Source organism: Micromesistius poutassou, assembly GCF_964030765.1.
Source record: "Micromesistius poutassou genome assembly, chromosome: 7".
Classification (NCBI taxonomy): domain Eukaryota; kingdom Metazoa; phylum Chordata; class Actinopteri; order Gadiformes; family Gadidae; genus Micromesistius; species Micromesistius poutassou.
Genome location: NC_140277.1, coordinates 9289148 through 9308950, shown reverse-complemented (window position 1 = coordinate 9308950; position 19803 = coordinate 9289148). Strand labels below are relative to the sequence as shown.

General features: G+C 44.3%; 1 protein-coding gene across 1 annotated transcript in view; it reads left to right on the top strand.

The window, feature by feature from the left end:
• The window catches only part of adam12b (ADAM metallopeptidase domain 12b), a 72177-nt gene extending 54249 nt beyond the window's left edge, over window positions 1-17928 (top strand). The window contains exons 13-23 of the mRNA XM_084470278.1: window positions 233-322; window positions 1654-1849; window positions 2208-2316; window positions 2960-3158; window positions 3503-3580; window positions 5298-5406; window positions 5789-5927; window positions 6235-6346; window positions 8594-8863; window positions 15845-16014; window positions 16308-17928. Of these exons, the coding sequence (XP_084326404.1) occupies window positions 233-322; window positions 1654-1849; window positions 2208-2316; window positions 2960-3158; window positions 3503-3580; window positions 5298-5406; window positions 5789-5927; window positions 6235-6346; window positions 8594-8863; window positions 15845-16014; window positions 16308-16383 (1548 nt within the window). The 3' untranslated portion in view covers window positions 16384-17928. The remainder of the gene's footprint in view (window positions 1-232; window positions 323-1653; window positions 1850-2207; window positions 2317-2959; window positions 3159-3502; window positions 3581-5297; window positions 5407-5788; window positions 5928-6234; window positions 6347-8593; window positions 8864-15844; window positions 16015-16307) is intronic.
• The last annotated feature ends 1875 nt before the right edge of the window (window positions 17929-19803 follow it).

Sequence of the window (19803 nt, the reverse complement as noted above, 5' to 3'; positions counted from 1 at the left end):
TCTTAGCTGAAGCCCTCTGTTGATGATGCAATTATTGTTTATGTCTTCCTCTGCACTCACATAATCTCTCTCTCTCTCTCTCTCTCTCTCTCTCTCTCTCTCTCTCTCTCTCTCTCTCTCTCTCTCTCTCTCTCTCTCTCTCTCTCTCTCTCTCTCTCTCTCTCTCTCTCTCTCTCTCTCTCTCTCTCTCTCTCTCTCTCTCTCTCTCTCTCTCTCTCTCTCTCTCTCTCAGGAGTGCATGAACCCGTGTTGCAACGCTACCATGTGCACTCTGAAGGGAGACTCTGTGTGCGCTCATGGACAGTGCTGTGAAGATTGCATGGTAAGGAGGACAATCGATAAAAGAGCTCAGAAGGAGCAACATTTAACCGCTAAATCTTAAAGGGTCAGTGAACATGTTTACAGAAAACATGTAAAATCCAATGTTTTCACCAACCAGTGTGTGAACGTTCTGCTCCGCTCTCCAGTTAATATTACTGTAACATTATATTTAAATATTAGGGATTGCAGTGTTTTATTTATCAAATGCACAGTTGAACACACGGTAGTTCTGAGAACCACAATTCTAAGGTCAAGGCCCGTGTCATAGATGTTCTAGGTCAAAACAAAAGTACAAGAAGTAAGACTAAAAGAGTAAGAAATATAGAGTTCCAGAAATTGATTTGTTTAAATAAATATATTCAAATACAACCTTACATATAAACTCTATAATATACACACATATCATATTTCTATACACACACACATTAATGTTACACTGTACATAGCAATATAATATATGTGTATATTATAGATGTTACACTGTACATAGAATAACAGTGTTGACATGCATCAGAACCAAATAATAAGACGTTCACATTAATGTGGCGGAGCGACGGCGCCACACCGACCGCATCATGCCTGAGCAGCGCATTTGCCTTTGTCATGTAAATGTGTTTGTAAAAAGATATCACAGGTTTGTGTTTGTGCTTCCATTGAAAATATTGTTGCCGCAGATGATCAAGTGCTTTGTAGCAGTGCATTGTGTTGGTAGCCTAGTTTCCATATTGATTCATGTGGAGAAACGTCTTTTAGCATTGATTTTATTCACGGCTAAATTACATCTTGTTCTCACACAGAAAAGAAAGCAAAGGAGACGCCTCACTGCACACCGGGAAACCGTGTGTGGGGGCGTTTATTTGCATGCGTGTTCTTTTCTTCTCACCCATTCACGGACGTCAGTGTGTGTCCATACTTTCATCTGTGTGCGTGTGCGTACGTTTTTGTAATGCATAACCACTTGCATGAGTGCATACACCTTAGTGTCCAGCATTGGCACCGAAACACGGCTGTAGGTCGCCTGCCTTTTTTACAAAAAAAACAAAACACGCCTCATTATGGTAAATGGTAATAAACTGCATTTGCAAAGCGCTTTACAATATTGCATGACATTCACCCATTCATGCACACATTCACACAACGACGGCGAGTCAACCATGCAGGGCGACAGCCAGCTCGTCGGGCGCCATCAGGGTTAGGTGCCTCGCAGGGACACCTCGACACTCTAGCTAGGAGGAGCCGGGGATGGAACTAGAAACCTTGCGGTTACCAGCGAACCCGCAGCTCTACCCCCTGAGCTACTGCCGCCTCATTAGAACCACACTGTTCCGGCAGCTGAAGCTGGCGGGCACGCCGTGCCGCGAGGCGGGGAACTCGTGCGACCTGCCAGAGTTCTGCACGGGCACCAGCCCCCACTGCCCCGCCAACGTGTATCTGCACGACGGCCACGCCTGCACCAGCGTGGACGGCTACTGCTACAACGGCATTTGCCAGACCCACGAGCAGCAGTGCATCACCTTGTGGGGCCCTGGTGAGTCCCCACCACAAACCAATGTGATCTTGGTCTCTCACGCACCTTCACACTAGCCCCTTTGTCTTTGTGTTTCTGTTCGTTGCTGTGTCGACGCTCTCCCTTGGCCCAACTCTCTTTCACTCTGTTTTTTCTTTTTCTCTCTTAATTACTCTGTCTAATGGCCTCTTTCATTCATTTTCACAGTATCTTTACTCTTTGTCAAATGCATGTAGGTTTGATGAAAGGTTTAATGGGGGTTTATTTCTGGCCATATTATATTCCATCTTTCTCACCACACGCCTCCTCTCCTCTTTTGTCCTCAAGGTCTCAATTTTAATTGCTCCTATCTTCCATCTTTTTTTTATTCTCTATTCAGGAGCCACCCCTGCTCCGGAGATCTGCTTTGAGAGGGTGAACTCTGCAGGGGACCCCTATGGGAACTGTGGGAAAGATTCCAAGGGCTCCTTCGCCAAATGTGAGGCGAGGTAAGACGGAGGCCGCTGCTACTGAGCTGGGGTGAAAAGCACACTGCACAAAACCAACACACCGGCTAGGTCACTCTGTATCGTCATCCACAATCTATCACATTAGCGCAATCAGAGACCCCAAAAAAATGTGAAAAAGACTTCCATGACACCTTATAATTGCCTCCAGCTAATTAGCTAATCAATCCATGCAATTGTTGTTCGCTAATTATTCCGTCATCCTCACACTTGAGTGGAGTTCTCCGTAATCAAGGCCTCCGCTAATTGATGTAATTGCTCTAATGAATGGAGCACTTAGCAGAGTTGTTCGCTGCCTTTGAGTGATTATCATCACAGGCGAAAAATACACTCAATACACAAAATGCACACTTATTAGATGTTGATATGATACTGTTGTTACGACCCGGCCTAGGGGTAACCAGGGCGTCACACTATAGTTTTTGTCCCCTTCCCCAACACATATGCATCTTGTTATACGCATCGGTTCATATGTCTCCGTTTCGACAGTTTACATATCACTATTTAACACAGACACGTATGTAGTCCTATCTTTTCATATGTGTGTGTGTGTGTGTGTGTGTGTGTGTGTGTGTGTGTGTGTGTGTGTGTGTGTGTGTGTGTGTGTGTGTGTTTTGATAAACAGGGACGCAAAGTGTGGTAAAATCCAGTGCCAGGGAGGGGCCAATCGCCCAGTCATTGGAACAAATGCCGTTTCCATAGAGACCAACATCCCGATGCAGGAAGGTGGGCGCATCCTGTGTCGGGGGACCCACGTGTACCTCGGGGACGACATGCCGGACCCCGGACTGGTTCTATCCGGTACCAAGTGTGGAGAGGGAATGGTGAGGGGAAACGCTTTGTATAAGCTGTGGTTTACAACAGTTCACAGACTCCACATCTACTCATGCAACACTAACAATAACCTTTAACCCTTTCACATGCTCAATACATACTACTGCAGCACTAACACTAACCATTAACATGCTCAAAACATAGTACTGCAGAACTAACAATAACTTGTAACCCTTTCACATGTCCAATACATACTGCTGCAGTACAAACACTAACCCTTTAACCTACTCAATGAATATTTTTGCAGCACTAACCCTGTGTACCTACACTACAATAACTTGCTCTGCATACAGTATAGTATACACGCTTACGTATTTTCTCTCCACGTGAAAAGATGTGCCTGAATCGCCAGTGCCAGAACGTCAGTGAGTTTGGCGTCCATGAATGTTCTGGAAAGTGCAGCGGCCGTGGGGTGAGTTGTTGTAACACCAGATGATGGCTCCATGTTCTTGGTTTTGTGTTTGTTTTGAAGTGTTACCTCTGGATGGGTCAAAAGCTGTACAGGAACTACATTCATAACAGTCAGACATTACGTGGATTATTTTAAGCCAACTATATCACCCAAAAGGCAGCGGGTTCGGCCTCTTGCTGGAGAACGCCTCCAGGTAGGCTGTGGATCAAACACCGTACCTTAGTGCTGGGAATCGCACCCCCTAGCCACTACACCATCCTGCTCCCTGTATGGATTATTTCATTTAGCTAAAAAGTATTCAGTCACTCCAATTTGGTTTAAAGTTTGCAGAAAATATGTTCAAGGGATTGCTTAGAGAATCATTAAAAAATGATCTATTACGGTACCTCTTGTCTTACTCCTCAAGTGCTATTATTGTAGCATTTCATCATTTAAAGTATGTGGAGGAGCGATGCTAACCAGGGCATTAGCGTAACAGTGTTTGCTATCTGTCTTCGCTGTGCGGCGCGGAAGCAACAATGGACCTACAGTGTGAGTTATGGCAGCTGTGCCGTTCTATCAATCTTTATTGGCCCTCTGAGGTGAAATCAATTCTGTTAAACAGCATCGTTTATACCCCACTTAAGGATCTGTCCATCATCTGTGGGGTTTGGTGCAAGGGACTGTATACAAAAACAGTATACAAAAAAATACCTTTTAGGATAGCCTGCTACTAATCACTTAACGTGTCGTCTTTTTTTAAGTCAACATCTAAAATGCATATCAGTGATGTATTTGTAAAATATAAAGCTGATAAAGACGTGTGAAGGTGAAAATACCTTCTAAACCTTCCGGAATACCAACCGGATCAGGACTGGCTGGTGCTTGCTTAAAACAAGTTCACATTTCTCTTCCCATTTTCTTATCAATATTTGAACAGAACTCTTTCATCTTTTATGTACTTTGTGGTTTAGCTCTGTGAAGGCTTCGCCTCCAGCCAGATTGACTTTTTACAATGGCTTCAGCAGAACTTCAGTCTCTATCACAGAGATGAATGAATGTATACGTTTTACATCTCCTGATCGACTGATCAAATGATTTCCTTTTCCCCAATGCATAATAGATTAAAGTCCTTAAAGCACTTTATTTTATTTTTCCAACACAATCTGTAGCAATAGATAAGCGTGTTTGGGATCAGCGCCCAGCTAAGGAAATGTATAATGACAACTTTGTTGCTGGAAGTTAGGAATCAATGGTTGTGTTGTTATATTTTGTGTTGAATCTTGCTCTATCATAATGAGAAGATTTGTTCTTACTTAGTTTTGTTCACTGATAGACACTTTCTGAATTGTGTGAGATGAGCATTTCCCATAGCATTTACATTTACTGGGAATAGTACTAGCACTGTGTACAGGACAAAACAGGATACAAATATTCCATCAGTCATAATGCAATATTGCAGTATTGGCATAATCTTATTTTTTGCTGTTTGTTAAGTTCACAACATTAAGATTGCTGGCATATAAGATGTAGATATTTAATTTTACTTTGTTGGTTGAACATTTCTAAAGAGGAAAAATCCCAGTCTACGAATAGTCTAATGATTCGTAGCCATGAGCGAACTTCTAGTAAATATCTGTAACAACTAACTCAAGAACTCTCAGACCTCAGAGTGAGCTCTGGCGTCAGAAGCGGCGGGGGCGCCCTGATGTGATGAGTGCTGACGCTGTGTTCCCAGGTGTGCAACAACAAGAAGAACTGCCACTGTGAGTCCCACCGGGCGCCGCCCCTCTGCCAGGGCTCGGGGTTCGGGGGCAGCATCGACAGTGGACCCATCAGAGTGGCAGGTAGGCTGTCTATCCACAGCCACCGATTACCTCAAAAACCCAGTGGCGATAAACTGTTTAGCATTCATATAGCGGGCAGGATAGTCTGGTGGTAAGGGTGTTTAACTCCAAGCCAAACAATTGAAAATGCCCTAAGAGATATATTTTGTGAGAAATTCAGTATTTGATTGATAACCTTGTATTTAAATAGTATTTAAATGAAAGGTCTCATTTGAGGGCTCTGCTTATTCTATCAGTTGCTATATAATTATCCCTTCTCTCCCGACATTATGTCATGCGTGTGTCATCGTATGTGTCCTTGTGCGTGTGCGTCACCATCTTGTCCCACATGTAGACGTGCGTGTGTGCGTATTAACGTGTGTGTTGTCATACGGCGTGTCAGCGGACAGTGTGTCGGTTACCGTGGCGATCCTGGTGCTCCTGGCGACCCTGCTGGGCTTCACCCTGGTGGTGTTCCTCAAGAGGAAGTCACTGCTGCACTTCCTGTTCGCCAAGAAGAACAACAGCATGTGGAAGCTCAGGTGACCCTCCTCGCCTCGCTCAGCGTTGCACCGATATGCCTGGCTTCCTCAACAGCGCGGTCTGACTCATCAACACTGGTTCTTGTGAAAGAAATCCCAGAAAGGTTGGACCATTGACGTCATTGGTTCACCTTGGAGACCACTTATCCTGTACTGAGGATGTCAATGGGCCAACTTTTTCGGAACAATTTTTTTGTCAGAAAGGGCGTTGATGGCAGAGATTTTATGCTTGAGCCGTACTCTAATGTATACAAAGTAGCAGAGCATTATCCCTTTAGTATGAAATACTGTTTTTGTTTCTCTGCAGATCTATTGAGGCGAACGGACCCACGAGTCCCACAAAGACCCAGTCCATGTTCAGAGTGTCCCCACAGCGCAAGTCCCCAATCAGATCCTCTGGAAACCACAACATCTACAAGGTAGCTGGCACTCTCAGTTGCTTCCTCCACCACTCTCTCTTCCTTTCTCTCTCTAACTGCACTTTGTCTTCTGAAGAGAAAAGTGCTGGGGAAAGCACAGTGTGTGTGTGTGTGTGTGTGTGTGTGTGTGTGTGTGTGTGTGTGGTGTGTGTGTGTGTGTGTGTCCGTCCTCATATGCATGTGTGCGCATGCGTGTAAACATGTGTTAACTCCTGTCACCGCCCCCTTGCCTATGATTGCTATTGTAATAATTCAGTATTAGCGGCTGTGGGTCTCTTCAGTAGGCTGACAATAAGCCAGGGTTTGGCACGGTCACGCTTATCCAAACCTGTTTACCTACCGGCTCGGTGTGAAAACAAACAGGGGGGCAGGCGAGGTAATTGATTCAGACACAGAATCTCACTTGAAGAAATATGAATTATAGGGAGTTGTTGGCAGCAGCCAGAGGTGTGTGGAAATACAATGACGCTTGGTGTTTTAATGAATAGAAAACTGTCATTATACTCCTGCCTGTTGTATTGTCCCTGTATGCGGTGAAATGGTTTTCTATTCCGGGTGGCACAACGCGCTTGATTGATTCAAGCACGCCAGGTGGAATGGGATGGCTGTTGATGTTTGTAGTCGAGTCAAACGTTGACATTGGATTTGGAGAGTGTGTGCTGTTGGTTAATGCATGTGTCTCATTCGTGCAGGGATGTACCGCATTCATTCCATGTTATTCATAATGCAGGAATTCGAAAGACATGCACTGACATTTGGAATTTGGAGATGTACTTCAATTATAATACCCGTGAAGACCTTGACAATGAAACATGGTGTCTTTTGAATTCATTTGCAAGGAGCATTGACTTTGACATTAGTTTTGACATTGAGTTTTCTTTGGTATGCTCATCATTCCTTCGTTGTTTTACTAGATACACGTACTGTATTTCCCGCACCAAAGAACCACATCAACAACCCCTGCTTTAAATACATCTCCGTGTTCCACATTTACCGTCAGAAACGTATCTCTTGACATCGGTACGAACAGAAATCACACCGTCTTGCCTTTGGAAAAACCAAAGTCAGGTTTGTCTGCCAGCAGAGACGAGAGGGAAGCTACAGACTAGACGAGTGACTTGGTTGCAGAATGATGTGTGGCCCTATTATCTGTCCTCAGACGGGAGCAGACGAGACTCTGACTTCTAGGGTTGTTAACCTTTATACCTCCACACACCGGCCTCTTCCATGACACGCTGGCATCGAGGCTGCAAAACAACCACAAGTTACTCCATAAATGTGGCTTTCACGACATGGATAAATACCCTGCTCGGGTGTTATCAGCCAGCACCAATTAAATCACTTCATTATCTCGTCTGCTGGATGGCCACTATGCCGTCCAACTGTGAGGATAATTGGGAGAGGCCGATTACACTGGGTCATCCAGATGTACAGATGGCCAGCTCCCATCTTTACAAGGGGTTGTGTGTGTGTGTGTGTGTGTGTGTGTGTGTGTGTGTGTGTGTGTGTGTGTGTGTGTGTGTGTGTGTGTGTGTGTCTCTCCACTCTCCAACTAGTCGGGTCGTTTCAGGTGTTTTTTCTGGCGCCGTGGCACTGACAGCTGCAGTGGACAATTGGTTGCGATCTGGCTTCCAACAGTCTCATTCTATTAGGACTGTTTACTGTGTAGTCGTTTAGGAGACGGCTTCTATACAGATTGACTTGTGGTGAATACAGATTAATGTGGGAAGAGCTGGAGGCTTAGGTTATCTTTGCTCAAGTATCCCTGCAGGTCGGCTGGGGACATGGGGGGGTGGAACCCAGTATGGAACCCAACCAACCATTAAAATATCATGCTCCTATTCTGTCAGGACTAATGACAGTGTGGTGTTTGTTCTGACTTAAGCTTTCAACTGAACATCCGTCACAAAGTTATAATTCTATAAATGTTGAAAGTCTTACTTTCTGTGATTGTATTGTATAAATAAAAGTCGGCCTGATTAGCACACAAAACGCAGAAACAGAAAGGTTGAAAGAGACAGAGGAATTATGAAGACTAGGAGGACTAGGAAGATTATGAAGGAAATTAAGAAATGTTCAGAAATGTTCTTGCTTGAAGGGATAATTGTACAATACTTTAATCAATTAAACAATTAACTTAACAACTAAAAATAATATCTTTGCCTTTCTCCCTCCCGCCCGGTCCCCCCCTCCCTCGTTCTCACCCTCTCTCCCATGCTCTCCCTCTCTCTCGCCCCCCCCCCCCAGCCCTCTCTCCTGAGTTCAGAGCCCCTTCTGCCCCCTCGCAACCTCCAGTCCCAGAGCCTGCGCCGCCTCCCGGTCTACCAGCCGCTGCACATCAGCCACCCCATGCCCTTGTCCCTGAGCGTGGGCCGGTCCAGCCAGCCCACCCTGCCTCCCCTCCCAGCCCACCACAGGCTCCGGCCAACCCACACGGCCTCCCACCTGCAGTTGGCCCCCGGCACCACGCCCTTCCACAGCCTGCCTCGCCAGCCCGCCTCCTACATTCTGGACCAGGTGTGTGTTATTCTGCTAGTCTGTTCTACTGGGGGTCTTTAGTGTGTGGGTGTGTGTGGGTGTTATTCAGCTAGTCTATTCTACTGGGGGTCTTTTGTGTGTTGGTGTGTGTGTTATTCTGCTAGTCTATTCTACTGGGGGTCTTTAGTGTGTGGGTGTGGGTGTGTGTTATTCTGCTAGTCTATTCTACTGGGGGTCTTTTGTGTGTGGGTGTGGGTGTGTGTGTGTGTTATTCTGCTAGTCTATTCTACTGGGGGTCTTTTGTGTGTTGGTGTGTGTGTTATTCTGCTAGTCTGTTCTACTGGGGGTCTTTAGTGTGTGTGTGTGTGTGTGTGTTATTCTGCTAGTCTATTCTACTGGGGGTCTTTTGTGTGTTGGTGTGTGTGTTATTCTGCTAGTCTATTCTACTGGGGGTCTTTTGTGTGTTGGTGTGTGTGTGTTATTCTGCTAGTCTATTCTATTGGGTGTCTTTCGTGTGTGGGTGTGTGTGTCATTCTACTAGTCTAATCTTTTTGAGGGCCTGTTGTGTGTGTGTGTATGTTTGTGGGTGTGTGTGTGTGGGGGGGGGGGGGGGTTTGTGTGTGTCTGCATGTGTGTGTGTGCGTGCATGTGTGTGTGATGAGTCTTGTAATTAGCCCAGCAGATGTGGATTTCAAATTGAAAATGACACAGGGTTTTATTTTGGTTGGTTATTGCGTCTCAATGAGGCCGTTCAATATCACATTGTTGTCACAATCGCGGTTAATGAGGGAATCAGCGAATAATGCCTTCAAAGGAAACGCTGTTTGCTAATGTATTTCTTCATACAAAACAGAGCATTAAGAGTCAGGACACCATCTTGCGTCTCCGTGGTTAACCAGTCCCCGTATTGATGTCGGGCGGCGACTGATCCGGCTGCCTGAGTATCGACTGCAGGGCGGGGGTCTGCTGATGGGGCTCCTCTCTTCATTATGGGATGTGAGGGGAAGCAGTGAACCCACGGGGTCTGCCCGCAGATGTTCCCGCCATTTTGATTCGGTCCGGTTGGTCTCGGCAAACACGACAATTTAAGAATGTCAAGGCCGGACACGCCCCCCCCCCCCCCCGCCCCTCACATCCACACACTACCGGTGGTGGGGGGGGGGGGGGATCAGATGTGGATGAAGGTACTTTGTCTGCTGGATGCAGATAATGAAATCACTTCCAGACATGAGGCTACAACATGATAGAGGGACCAGGGAGAGAGAGGTGGTTCATAGTTCAGGTAACTGACGTCTATTCTATAGAAAACAACTATACGACCAAAGAGAACTAATGGGAATAGACTAATGAATGGTTTCTATCTCTGTATAAATTGTGCAAGTTATTATTTGTGGTGGTTAGGCCTATTTTGTTTGAGAAGTGACCATTTCTTGAATCATGTCATTAAGGAGCAGGGGCCTCATGTACAAAGCTTTCTTACGCACAAAAAAGCTGCGTAAGCAACTTCTCACACAAACGTTCGGATGTACAAAGACTGACTTGACGTGAGAATATGCAGTTCTCCACGCAAACTAAATGCCTGGCTTACGCACATTTCTGCTGCATTTTGTCAGTTGGCGGCACATAGAGGCAATGCAGCGCAACAACATTAAGCCTACGCGATCACGAGTCATGAAGTAATATTGCAATATGAGGCGAGTTCAAAGTGGATTTGAACGTCGGAATGCGTGATCTTAAATGCGCTTCAATCATGCGTTATTGTTGTCGAGACGCATAATGTGACACTGTTGTTAGGCTAAACTTAAACAGACCCATAAAACTAAATTGTCAATATTGGAATTAAAAGGAAGCCCCAGCAATATTATTTTCAGTGATGGCTTGTTTATTAAACGTTACATATTTTCCGGACCACGCATGACATATGATCTCTCTTCACACATTTGTTGTGAAATTCTTGACTGCAATATTATTATGTGATGTTGAGTGGAGTAAGCACAAGCCATTGTTACTTAAAATCAATCCATCAATGAACCAGTCGGCCAATTTCGAATTATGTACATATTATTGACACATTGGGTGTATGGATACAACCTATCGTCAGCATGCATCCAAATTGAATGAGAATATAAAAGCATGTGCAAAATGTGGCAATAATCGATAGGTTGACAATGGCAGTGTTGGCCTTGTTAGAAGATGGTCGCATTCAAAATTAACGGTTGTTCCGCGACTATTATGATTTTTTGGTCAAAAAAGAGCCAATCCCAAATCACAGCTGCCACCCTTTGCTCAAATAGGGCGAGCTCCCAGACTCCGCCCCGCTGCGCTCTGACCCACGCTTCTCCGGTGGGCAGAGACCTTTCTTTTTACGTCCACCTTGATGTCCTACCACTTTTTTTAATGTCAGCCACAGTTCGGCTTTCCGCCCCAACTTCATTGACCGACTTGGCAACGTTTTCCCACGCCAGTTTTTTGCTTTTGGTGCTGATTCCGGAGGAAAGAGAGCCAAACAACATTATTTTTTCTTCCTTTCTCCATGTTCTCCTTTCTCCTAACCAGCGCACTACTGCAGGCCTATTTATACGAATTAGCATATTAAATGAGGGAGGAGACTGGGTGGAGAGACGGGCTTGTGCATGTGTGCTCAATTTCACGTTAATTGGGATGTACAAAGAGAATCTGCGTGAAATCGTTCTTACGCAAGGATTGATACATCCGGATTTATTTGTGTGCAGCAGCTTTCCAGATTTTGGCGTCTACAAAGTTTTAGTCAGAAATCCATGCAAGTCTTTGTACATGAGGCCCCAGGTCGGGGTTAGGGCACCTTGCTCTAAGATGGCACAACACAGACATTGGGGATCAAGTTCAAATTCCCAGGCTTTCAGCTGGGAATCCACCCGCCTAAGCACTTTACAATCTTGCCCCTATATCTGATTTCTCAGCATTGAAGAAGTAGTGGGGAATGAAGTAGGGAAGATAATCCTGCTTGGATTTACGCTAATTAAAAACCAAGCAGCCGTGTGAAGCTAACGTTGTGAGAGCGAATAATTTGAATAGAAGGCATGTTTACATGATTAGCCAATCATGTAAACCCTATTTCAAACAACATGTAGCGGCTGGGATTGTAAACCTTGTAAATGTCAAAAAGATTATTTTTTGAAAGAGAAACAGAATTGGAATGTTTTATTGGCCAATGGGTTGTGCAATATATTAAAGTACACAGATCCTCAACCATGTATCTTTGCCAAATGAAGTGAGCATGTTTTAATCAATCAGCGGCCAAATAAGGCAACACTTATTTCCAAACTGCAAAGCCATCATTGAAAAAAATAAATATATACATATGTATAATATATACTTGTGCTCTATCGAATATAAAATGTTGCCCTTGCTCCACTCTATATGGGTGCATACTAAAAAGTACAAGGGTCCTAAATGAACCCAACCCAGTTAGCTTTTCTCTTTGAAATCTGCTAAACGTCCACCTGAGGACCTAGTGATCGTACTAGCTTCAGCTTAGCAGCCGAGACATTCTTACAGACATGGGGTTTTTGTTCTGTTGGATGAGGATACACAGAATGATTACTTTTTGGCAAATTGAAGAGCTTAGTGGGAGATACGTCTGTTTCCACCAGTTTCTCACAAGTGTCAGACGAGAGTGGGGAGACGGGGCAGCGGTCCACAGCGGCGTCTCCCTAGCAGACATTAGAATGTCTGAGATGCTTCACTCTGCTGCACTCTGAATACACAACAACGTATACAATTGAGGGACTCTTTTTATTTTAACCACTTAAGGTTAATAGTATAAATTACTTGATGCATTACTGTACGTTGTACTCAAAAGTTAACTGGTCTTCTCTTTTTATGCAACGTCTTAGGGCGTATTCACACCAGGAAAGTCCTTTAGTTCGCTGTCTTTGGTCCAGACCAAAATACAATGTTTACTTTTTGGTTTGGTGCGGTTCCTTTTCACATTGAAATTTTCGCAACAGTCCCAGAATTTGACAACAAACCCACATGTGTGCAAAGATTGTTCAATCATTGGACAAAAAGGTATGGGGTGGGGTAAAGGGGGGGGGGAAGCGCCGGTGAAAGTAAACAATTATGGATTTCCAGCGTGATATACATTGATCTGCGGACTGGTCAAACTCTTCTCCCTTAAGGCCGCCTCATACCTCCGTAATTCGTCCGTCTGTACCAAACATTGTGGGGGACTACCCTTCATACCTCCGTCCGGTTTCAGCGTTGTTATGGATGTTACGCAAAACAACCTCTAGAGAGCAGTGACTGTCGTGTATAAAATGACCGGCATCGACAATCACAAACATGGTATCTGTAGAGGAGATGATTTTGCTCTGTGTCATCTGGCATAAAGTGTACGCGGCGGTGCCATGTGACACCCCTCACTAACCCGCAGATTCGCTCCTCAAAATTTCAATTAAAAAAAGCTTTATTGGCATGAGAAATATACATTTGCATTGCCAAAGCAGGTGAACAATAAAATAAAAATGTCAGGTATATAGTATAATATAAGTATAAAATGTTAAATACAAAATATATATACATATCAGATATTATAGGACTGCTACTCTCTATTTTCACGAATGGTTGGACTTCTGACTCTACTGCCGCATCGATCTCCGGTGCTAGTGCTCCGGTTCGTCCGGAGCACTCCGGATTCGTAAGCTCAGAGGCGACGGACCCACTGACGGACGAAACAACCTCCGGGACCGGACGAAAGCGTCCGTATCCGTATTTACCATAGGGTGTGAATGGGCCTTTATCCTGGTGCTGACTGTGTTAAATGCATCAGCATTTTTATGTGTGTTTTCCAGCATACTTTTTACGGGCTTTTGTCAGACCGTTGGGTGAAAAGATATCAAACAACAAAAAATCTATCAATCAATAATTCCCATAATGGTACTGGTAATTCCCACTGGTATCATGGCTTGGAATAGTTTGCCTACTACTACACAATTCCTATCATCGCGAGGGACTTTTAAAAGACAGGTCAAGCTGATTTTATGGAACAAGGTGGATATTTTTTGATAAATTGGATAGTTTAGTTTTTACAGCAGTTTTGTTTTCTTATTTATTTGGTTTTATGTGATGTGTCTGCTCCTCGTCTGTTTGTTTATTGTCTGTAACACCAAGGACCATGCTGGAAATAAGTATTGTACTTTTGCATGTCATCCTTTGGATTACTGTTTTTATTGTCTTGAGCCAGAATTAAATCAAATCAAATCAAATCATAATGCGCGTGACTGAGTTGGTGCCTGTTACGTCCAATGAGGCGTATGATTTTTAGAACTGGATCGGGCCGAGGTGCGTTCGCTTTCACATCTCAAACAAACAAACCGCACCAGGGTTTGTTTGGAAGCGAACTGAGACCACCTCTCTGGCTGGGTCTCAGTCCGACTGTTTGGTTCGCACCAGAGTTTGATGGTTTGTATTCACACCAGCCCAAAAGGTCCCCCCCAGCAATTCTTTTTTTTTTGGTTTGGTTCGAACCAAACAAGGCAGGTGTGAATACGCCCTTAGTCACTTATGTTTTTATCTACAAGGCGATTTTAGAACTCCCCTGTTATTTCTCACTGCATATGTCCCGGAAATGTGTCCCCCATGGGTTACGGCCTCAGGGCACGGTCCTTATGACTGTTGCTGAAGCGCAGACAGAAGTGGGAAAAAGGCCTTTAAGGTTTTTGCATCGTCTTCCTGGAATAACCTGCAGAAGGAGCTCAAGCTTCAAGACCTCGTTACTCAGTGAATTTAAAGCTGTCGTAAAGAGTTTGACGTCGGACTCCATTGGAAATTGCAAATGTTTTAGTCAATGATCTTAATGTATTATCACTATTGCACTTAGTATTGAACTTGTACTTTGTCTTGTGTTTTATGTTGGAACTGTGTACTGCTGTCCATCTTGGCCAGGTCTCTCTTGTAAAAGATTTTAATCTCAATGAGACTAACCTGGTTAAATAACATAATACATACAGACATAATAATTACAAATCGCCGTTATGAAATGAAGGTCTCTCAAGTCTCGAGACTCTCAAGTCTTGTGATCAGGTAATTCATCAAGACAATTGATACCACAGGATCAAACAAAATGTCCTTTATTTGTCCTCGACGTCTCCAAAGTGTGTTACCGCGTTTCCCTTGTATATTTGCATGAGTCGAGCAATTCCCTCAGCACATGTCCATAGGTGAATGGAGAAAAGCAGCATGAACAATACGAAAAATAATGGTCCCTCTGGGAGGACATTGGGGTAGTCAATTATCGGCGGTACCGCTCACCTTGCGGCTCGCGCCATTCGACCGGCCCGATGGAGGTCCTCACAAACAGGTCTCAACCAGAATGCGTGTAAACACCTCGGCTCGATAACCTTGCGTGACTTTGTTTCTCGTTGTCGAGGCATCTTTTTTTTTCCTCTCAGCTACTTCTTCGCAACTCTGTTCATGAATGATTTAGTGCCCCCCTTCACATTGTTGTCTGAACGGTATGCATGAAGTGATATGCTAATTATTTGGGTTTCAATTTTCTGTAAGATGCTTCTGTAAAATCATATGCAGCTCAAGGATTTCTTCCATTTATGCAATCTGAATATGTATGTGGCGAGAGACAGTGTGTGTGTGTGTGTGTGTGTGTGTGTGTGTATGCCCAGTGAGTCTACATACCATATTGGTAATCCATATTTCATAAGTGCCTCTATATGTGCCATTCTATTCAATGCCCTTAGCATGTTACATAAACCCTTTCCATAAATAACAAAGAACTGCTCATTGCAGGCATTGCACAGTGTTAAAGTATCCAATCTAATGCAACAAACGGTTACGTGGGAAAGCAGACACTGACCAACTCAAGGTCGTCCACTTGAGTCGGAGAGAACGTAAAACCCATGAGCCCTTCAGTATATAAACATGCTTCAACTGAACAATGGATTTTATATACATCCTTTTGTTGAGCCACACACACACACATGACTTCCACCACTAAGTAAATGTCTTTGTGTTGTCGGGCTTTAGGACCCAGAGAAGCCCCGCCCGCCCCAGAAGCCGCTGCCGGCCGACCCGCTGGGCCGGAGATGTCGGCCGAGCTTCCACGTCCACGGGGGCGTACCCCTCCCCATCCCCATCCCCACTGTGCCCAGACCCCCACCCAGCATCCCCCTGCCCAGCATCCCTCTCCCCAACAGGTAGGTCTGTCCATGAGGATCGAACCCAGTACCCAGTAACCAGCCTGCCCACTGCTCCTAGTGCTGATAGCGATGGGTTAAATGCAGAGTCCTCCATTCCCTTCGGGATCAACAAAGTATTTCAAATTTAATTGAATTTAAAAAGATAAAAAGTATCCCCCTGGCCAGGACACAGTCCTGTCCCCCATTTATCCATAATAATAATGAACTGCATTTATGCAGCAATTTACATGATGTGTACAAGTGGGGGCGACGTGAAGCCATGATGTTTGTATGATCTGTTCCCCTTCCAGGCGCTCCCCTCCGTTACCCCGCATCCCCCCCAAAGCCCACAAGGTCTACCGCTGTGACGCCGTCTCGTTGGAGTAGCGGACCCCTTCGAGGGAGGGACAAAGGCCACGACGACGTGGACATCGTGTTTGATTTGCACTATTTTACGAGCCCCGAGAGAACGTTCCGGTGACAGGTTAGGACAGGGCGTGGTTCTTGGAGTGGTCACGAAAAGGGAAAAGGAGGGCTGCTGTCCCGTCCTGGTGCTACGCCTTTATAAGGCGCTGACGTAGTCCTCACTCAGGTACACATGAACTTTAATTTATCTGTTTCATATTTATTAGGACTTTGTGCAACCTGACGGAGGTGAAGGAAAATGTTTTTTTGAGAGAGACATGAAAAGAGGTGATGGATGACTTTTCTTTGGCTTGATCTTTTTTCACCGGGCAATTTAATACTTTAATACGACACTGTGGGTGCACCACATAGACCACAGAGCAGTTTTATAGAGAAGAGAAATCTAATTTATTCTGTTTTTCAAACGATAGGAGTTCATGGCTTGGGTTATTGCTCCCCGTGCATCTCTGAAGTCACGACGACGCAAGTGTTTTACAATGTAGGCTTACTCTCGCTCGGATACCCTTTTAACATGACACCCTTTAACATCCATGTACACACAGCGAGCTGCCAGGATTTTTTTCCGTTCTCTCCTTTTAATTGCAGAGGGCCTCATGACTTCACGCTGGAAGGACATTAAAGTTTTCTATCATGAAAGTTTTCTATCGCGCCTCGTCAGAAAAACACCCGCGGCGAGGTACAAAGGCTCGCACATTACCTTATAAGTACACTGTTGTGAGAAACGGGCAGAAAGAGGGTTACCGTTTAACGTTTTCACCACTTCATGACAGTGCCCAGGATATTTGGTGGAAAAACCCACTTAGGCTGCAGAGCAGACGTCCCAACCAGAGACGGACAGACTTCAGAGTTGTGTTTTCCAAAGGTCTTATGGTAACACAAACTCCAGCAGACTGTGCTGTGCTGGTGCTACTTGGCATGCTAACGCGGACAATGAACACGCCAAACAAGAATGACATCAGCGCTGTGTTCCGCTTCCCAGAGTGAAATATTCTTTTCTTTCTTTGATAACACATCCAACACTACATTTGGATTTCATGATTCATCGACGTTGCCATTGAACACGCAATTTTCCTTTGATTTTATTTCCTCCAAGAGCCGAAAAAAGTTATTCACACACATACACACTTAATTATTTTGTGTTTGAATATGTTTTCCATTAGCGTCAGCTTTTGGATTTGTATGTCGTTTTGTATGTCAGCTCAGACAGATCCAGTGCATGTTGTGTTGCATCCACAATACATTGAAAAGCCTCAGACATGTTGCTCTGCTCTCATCGGGCCATTATCACATACTGCACTCAAGTCAATCTCATGGTTTTTGATGCAGTACACAGCATGCCTGCTTACAGAGTAGGTATGTTCTCTTCACTGGAAACTCTGTACATGTTTGCACTGTGTATTTGTTCCTCCTCAAGTTGTATTGCTGTTTGTAAGTTCTAAATGAATGTGGATTTCCATTAGGCATTCAGAAGCCATTACAAAGTGTAAGTATTTTCTTTTTATACAACTAGTATGCCATATTTTCCACTCAAAGGATGAAAAGGGAATTTAAAAATGCTAAAATTGAAGAAAATAGGTTTATGATGAGGTCATGAATGATGAAGTGGAAATTTGCAGAAAAATGAAAATGTGTGCGAAATAAAAGATACTGAAATCAATGGTCTTTTGTGTTATTTTTCATTCGCTCCAAATCCTTATTCAAGTTATTCATAATGTTCAAAACTTGTGCGACACGTCTTCTCGACCGAACTACTCCTAGAAAACGTCCATGTAGCGTGACAGATTAACTGAGTATAGGCCTTCAATTCAAGGATGTGCTATTAAACCACTAATGGAATCCATTTTGATTTTGAGATGTTTGATGGAACGGTAGTCATGTAATTAGCCATGAACACGGTTGGTAACAAAGCCATTACATTTGCAAATTAGATATTATTATTATTATAATTGCCATACTCAAACAGACCATTATCGCAAGGATACAATCTTTTCAGCCTTTGATAAAAGCAGTTAAGGCGGTTTAATCTTACCCGCAGACATTCCAAAGAGTCGGCAACTTCAGTATGACTGAAGATGATAAAATGTTGATGTGGGTTCAATCATGTGGGGTCGGCTTAGCTCAGGAGCTAGAGCAGGATGACTTGTAACCGGAAGGTTGCTAGTTCGATCCCCGGCTCCTCCTAGTGTCGATGTGTCCCTGAGCAAGACACTTAACCCTAACTGCTCCTGACAAGCTGGCTGTCGCCTTGCATGGTTGACTCTGCCGTCGGTGTGTATTCACGGTGTGTATTGTAAGTCGCTTTGGATAAAAGCGTCTGCTAAATGCCCTAGATGTAGATGGGTTCCATTGTCTACATGTATAACCTGTACAAAGTTTAAAAAAATGACGTTGAAACTTCACTTTTATTTTGAAAAGTTATTAAATTAAATCGCAAACCCTTCAACTTCAAGGCCAATATAAATTGAATATATTCCTTGTGTCCCTTTCCTCTGCAGTTTCTTGCTTCAGTGAGTGTATATTCTGTGCGAGAAGAGGACATTGTAGATACCCAGGAAGCGTGAAATAGAGCCCTCTCGTAGTTGAATAAATACGTCAATCCTACCCCTCTTCCATATGCTTTTGCCCTCTTCGCTGCTCCACCACCATATTTGGAAAGGCAAATGATGACAAAAACACACGTCTGTACTCTGACGTAATGCTATTGGCCTACATTACAGAATTGCCCTTTTTCTTTGTCGTAAACAAAGAAATCAGTCCCTTGAGAAACCATGTTCTCTCAAATGTGAAGTTAAATCAGCTTAATATCCACAAACATATGGGTGGTGCCAATACACTCACATCTCGTGCAGGGGCGGGCCGTACTATTAGGCAAACCAGGCATTTGCCTGGAGCCCCAGGCCCCATAGAAGGCCTTATGGGTCATGTTTTCATGTTTTGACGGTCTTTCTGCCAACCGTGCACCCCTCTTCCCCCCCCCGTCAACAACTCTGTCAGCTCGTAATCCCGTAACCCCCCCCCGTCTGGACCCTGTTATAATGTAAGAAAACCGAAAATGTCCCCAGATTTTGTCTCAGAAATCTGCTCACCTTTGCCTGGAGCCCGAAAGGGCTAAGTTCGCCACTGATCTGATGTTCTCTTGATCTCATTAACTATAGTAGAGGGTCTGCTCCGCTGTGATGGTTCAGCACTGCCACCTAGTGGTAACAGCCAGTTACCACAGTTACCATACCCTTCAAGTATATAAACCGTCTTGATGGTCCGACATGACAAATTATAGATCTTCAATCTTACATGCAGCACCTTTAATTAACTGGGTCAGCTGCCAGCTGCTTTTAGTTCTCATTAGACATCCATGGAATTGTGACAACTTGGTCATGTAAA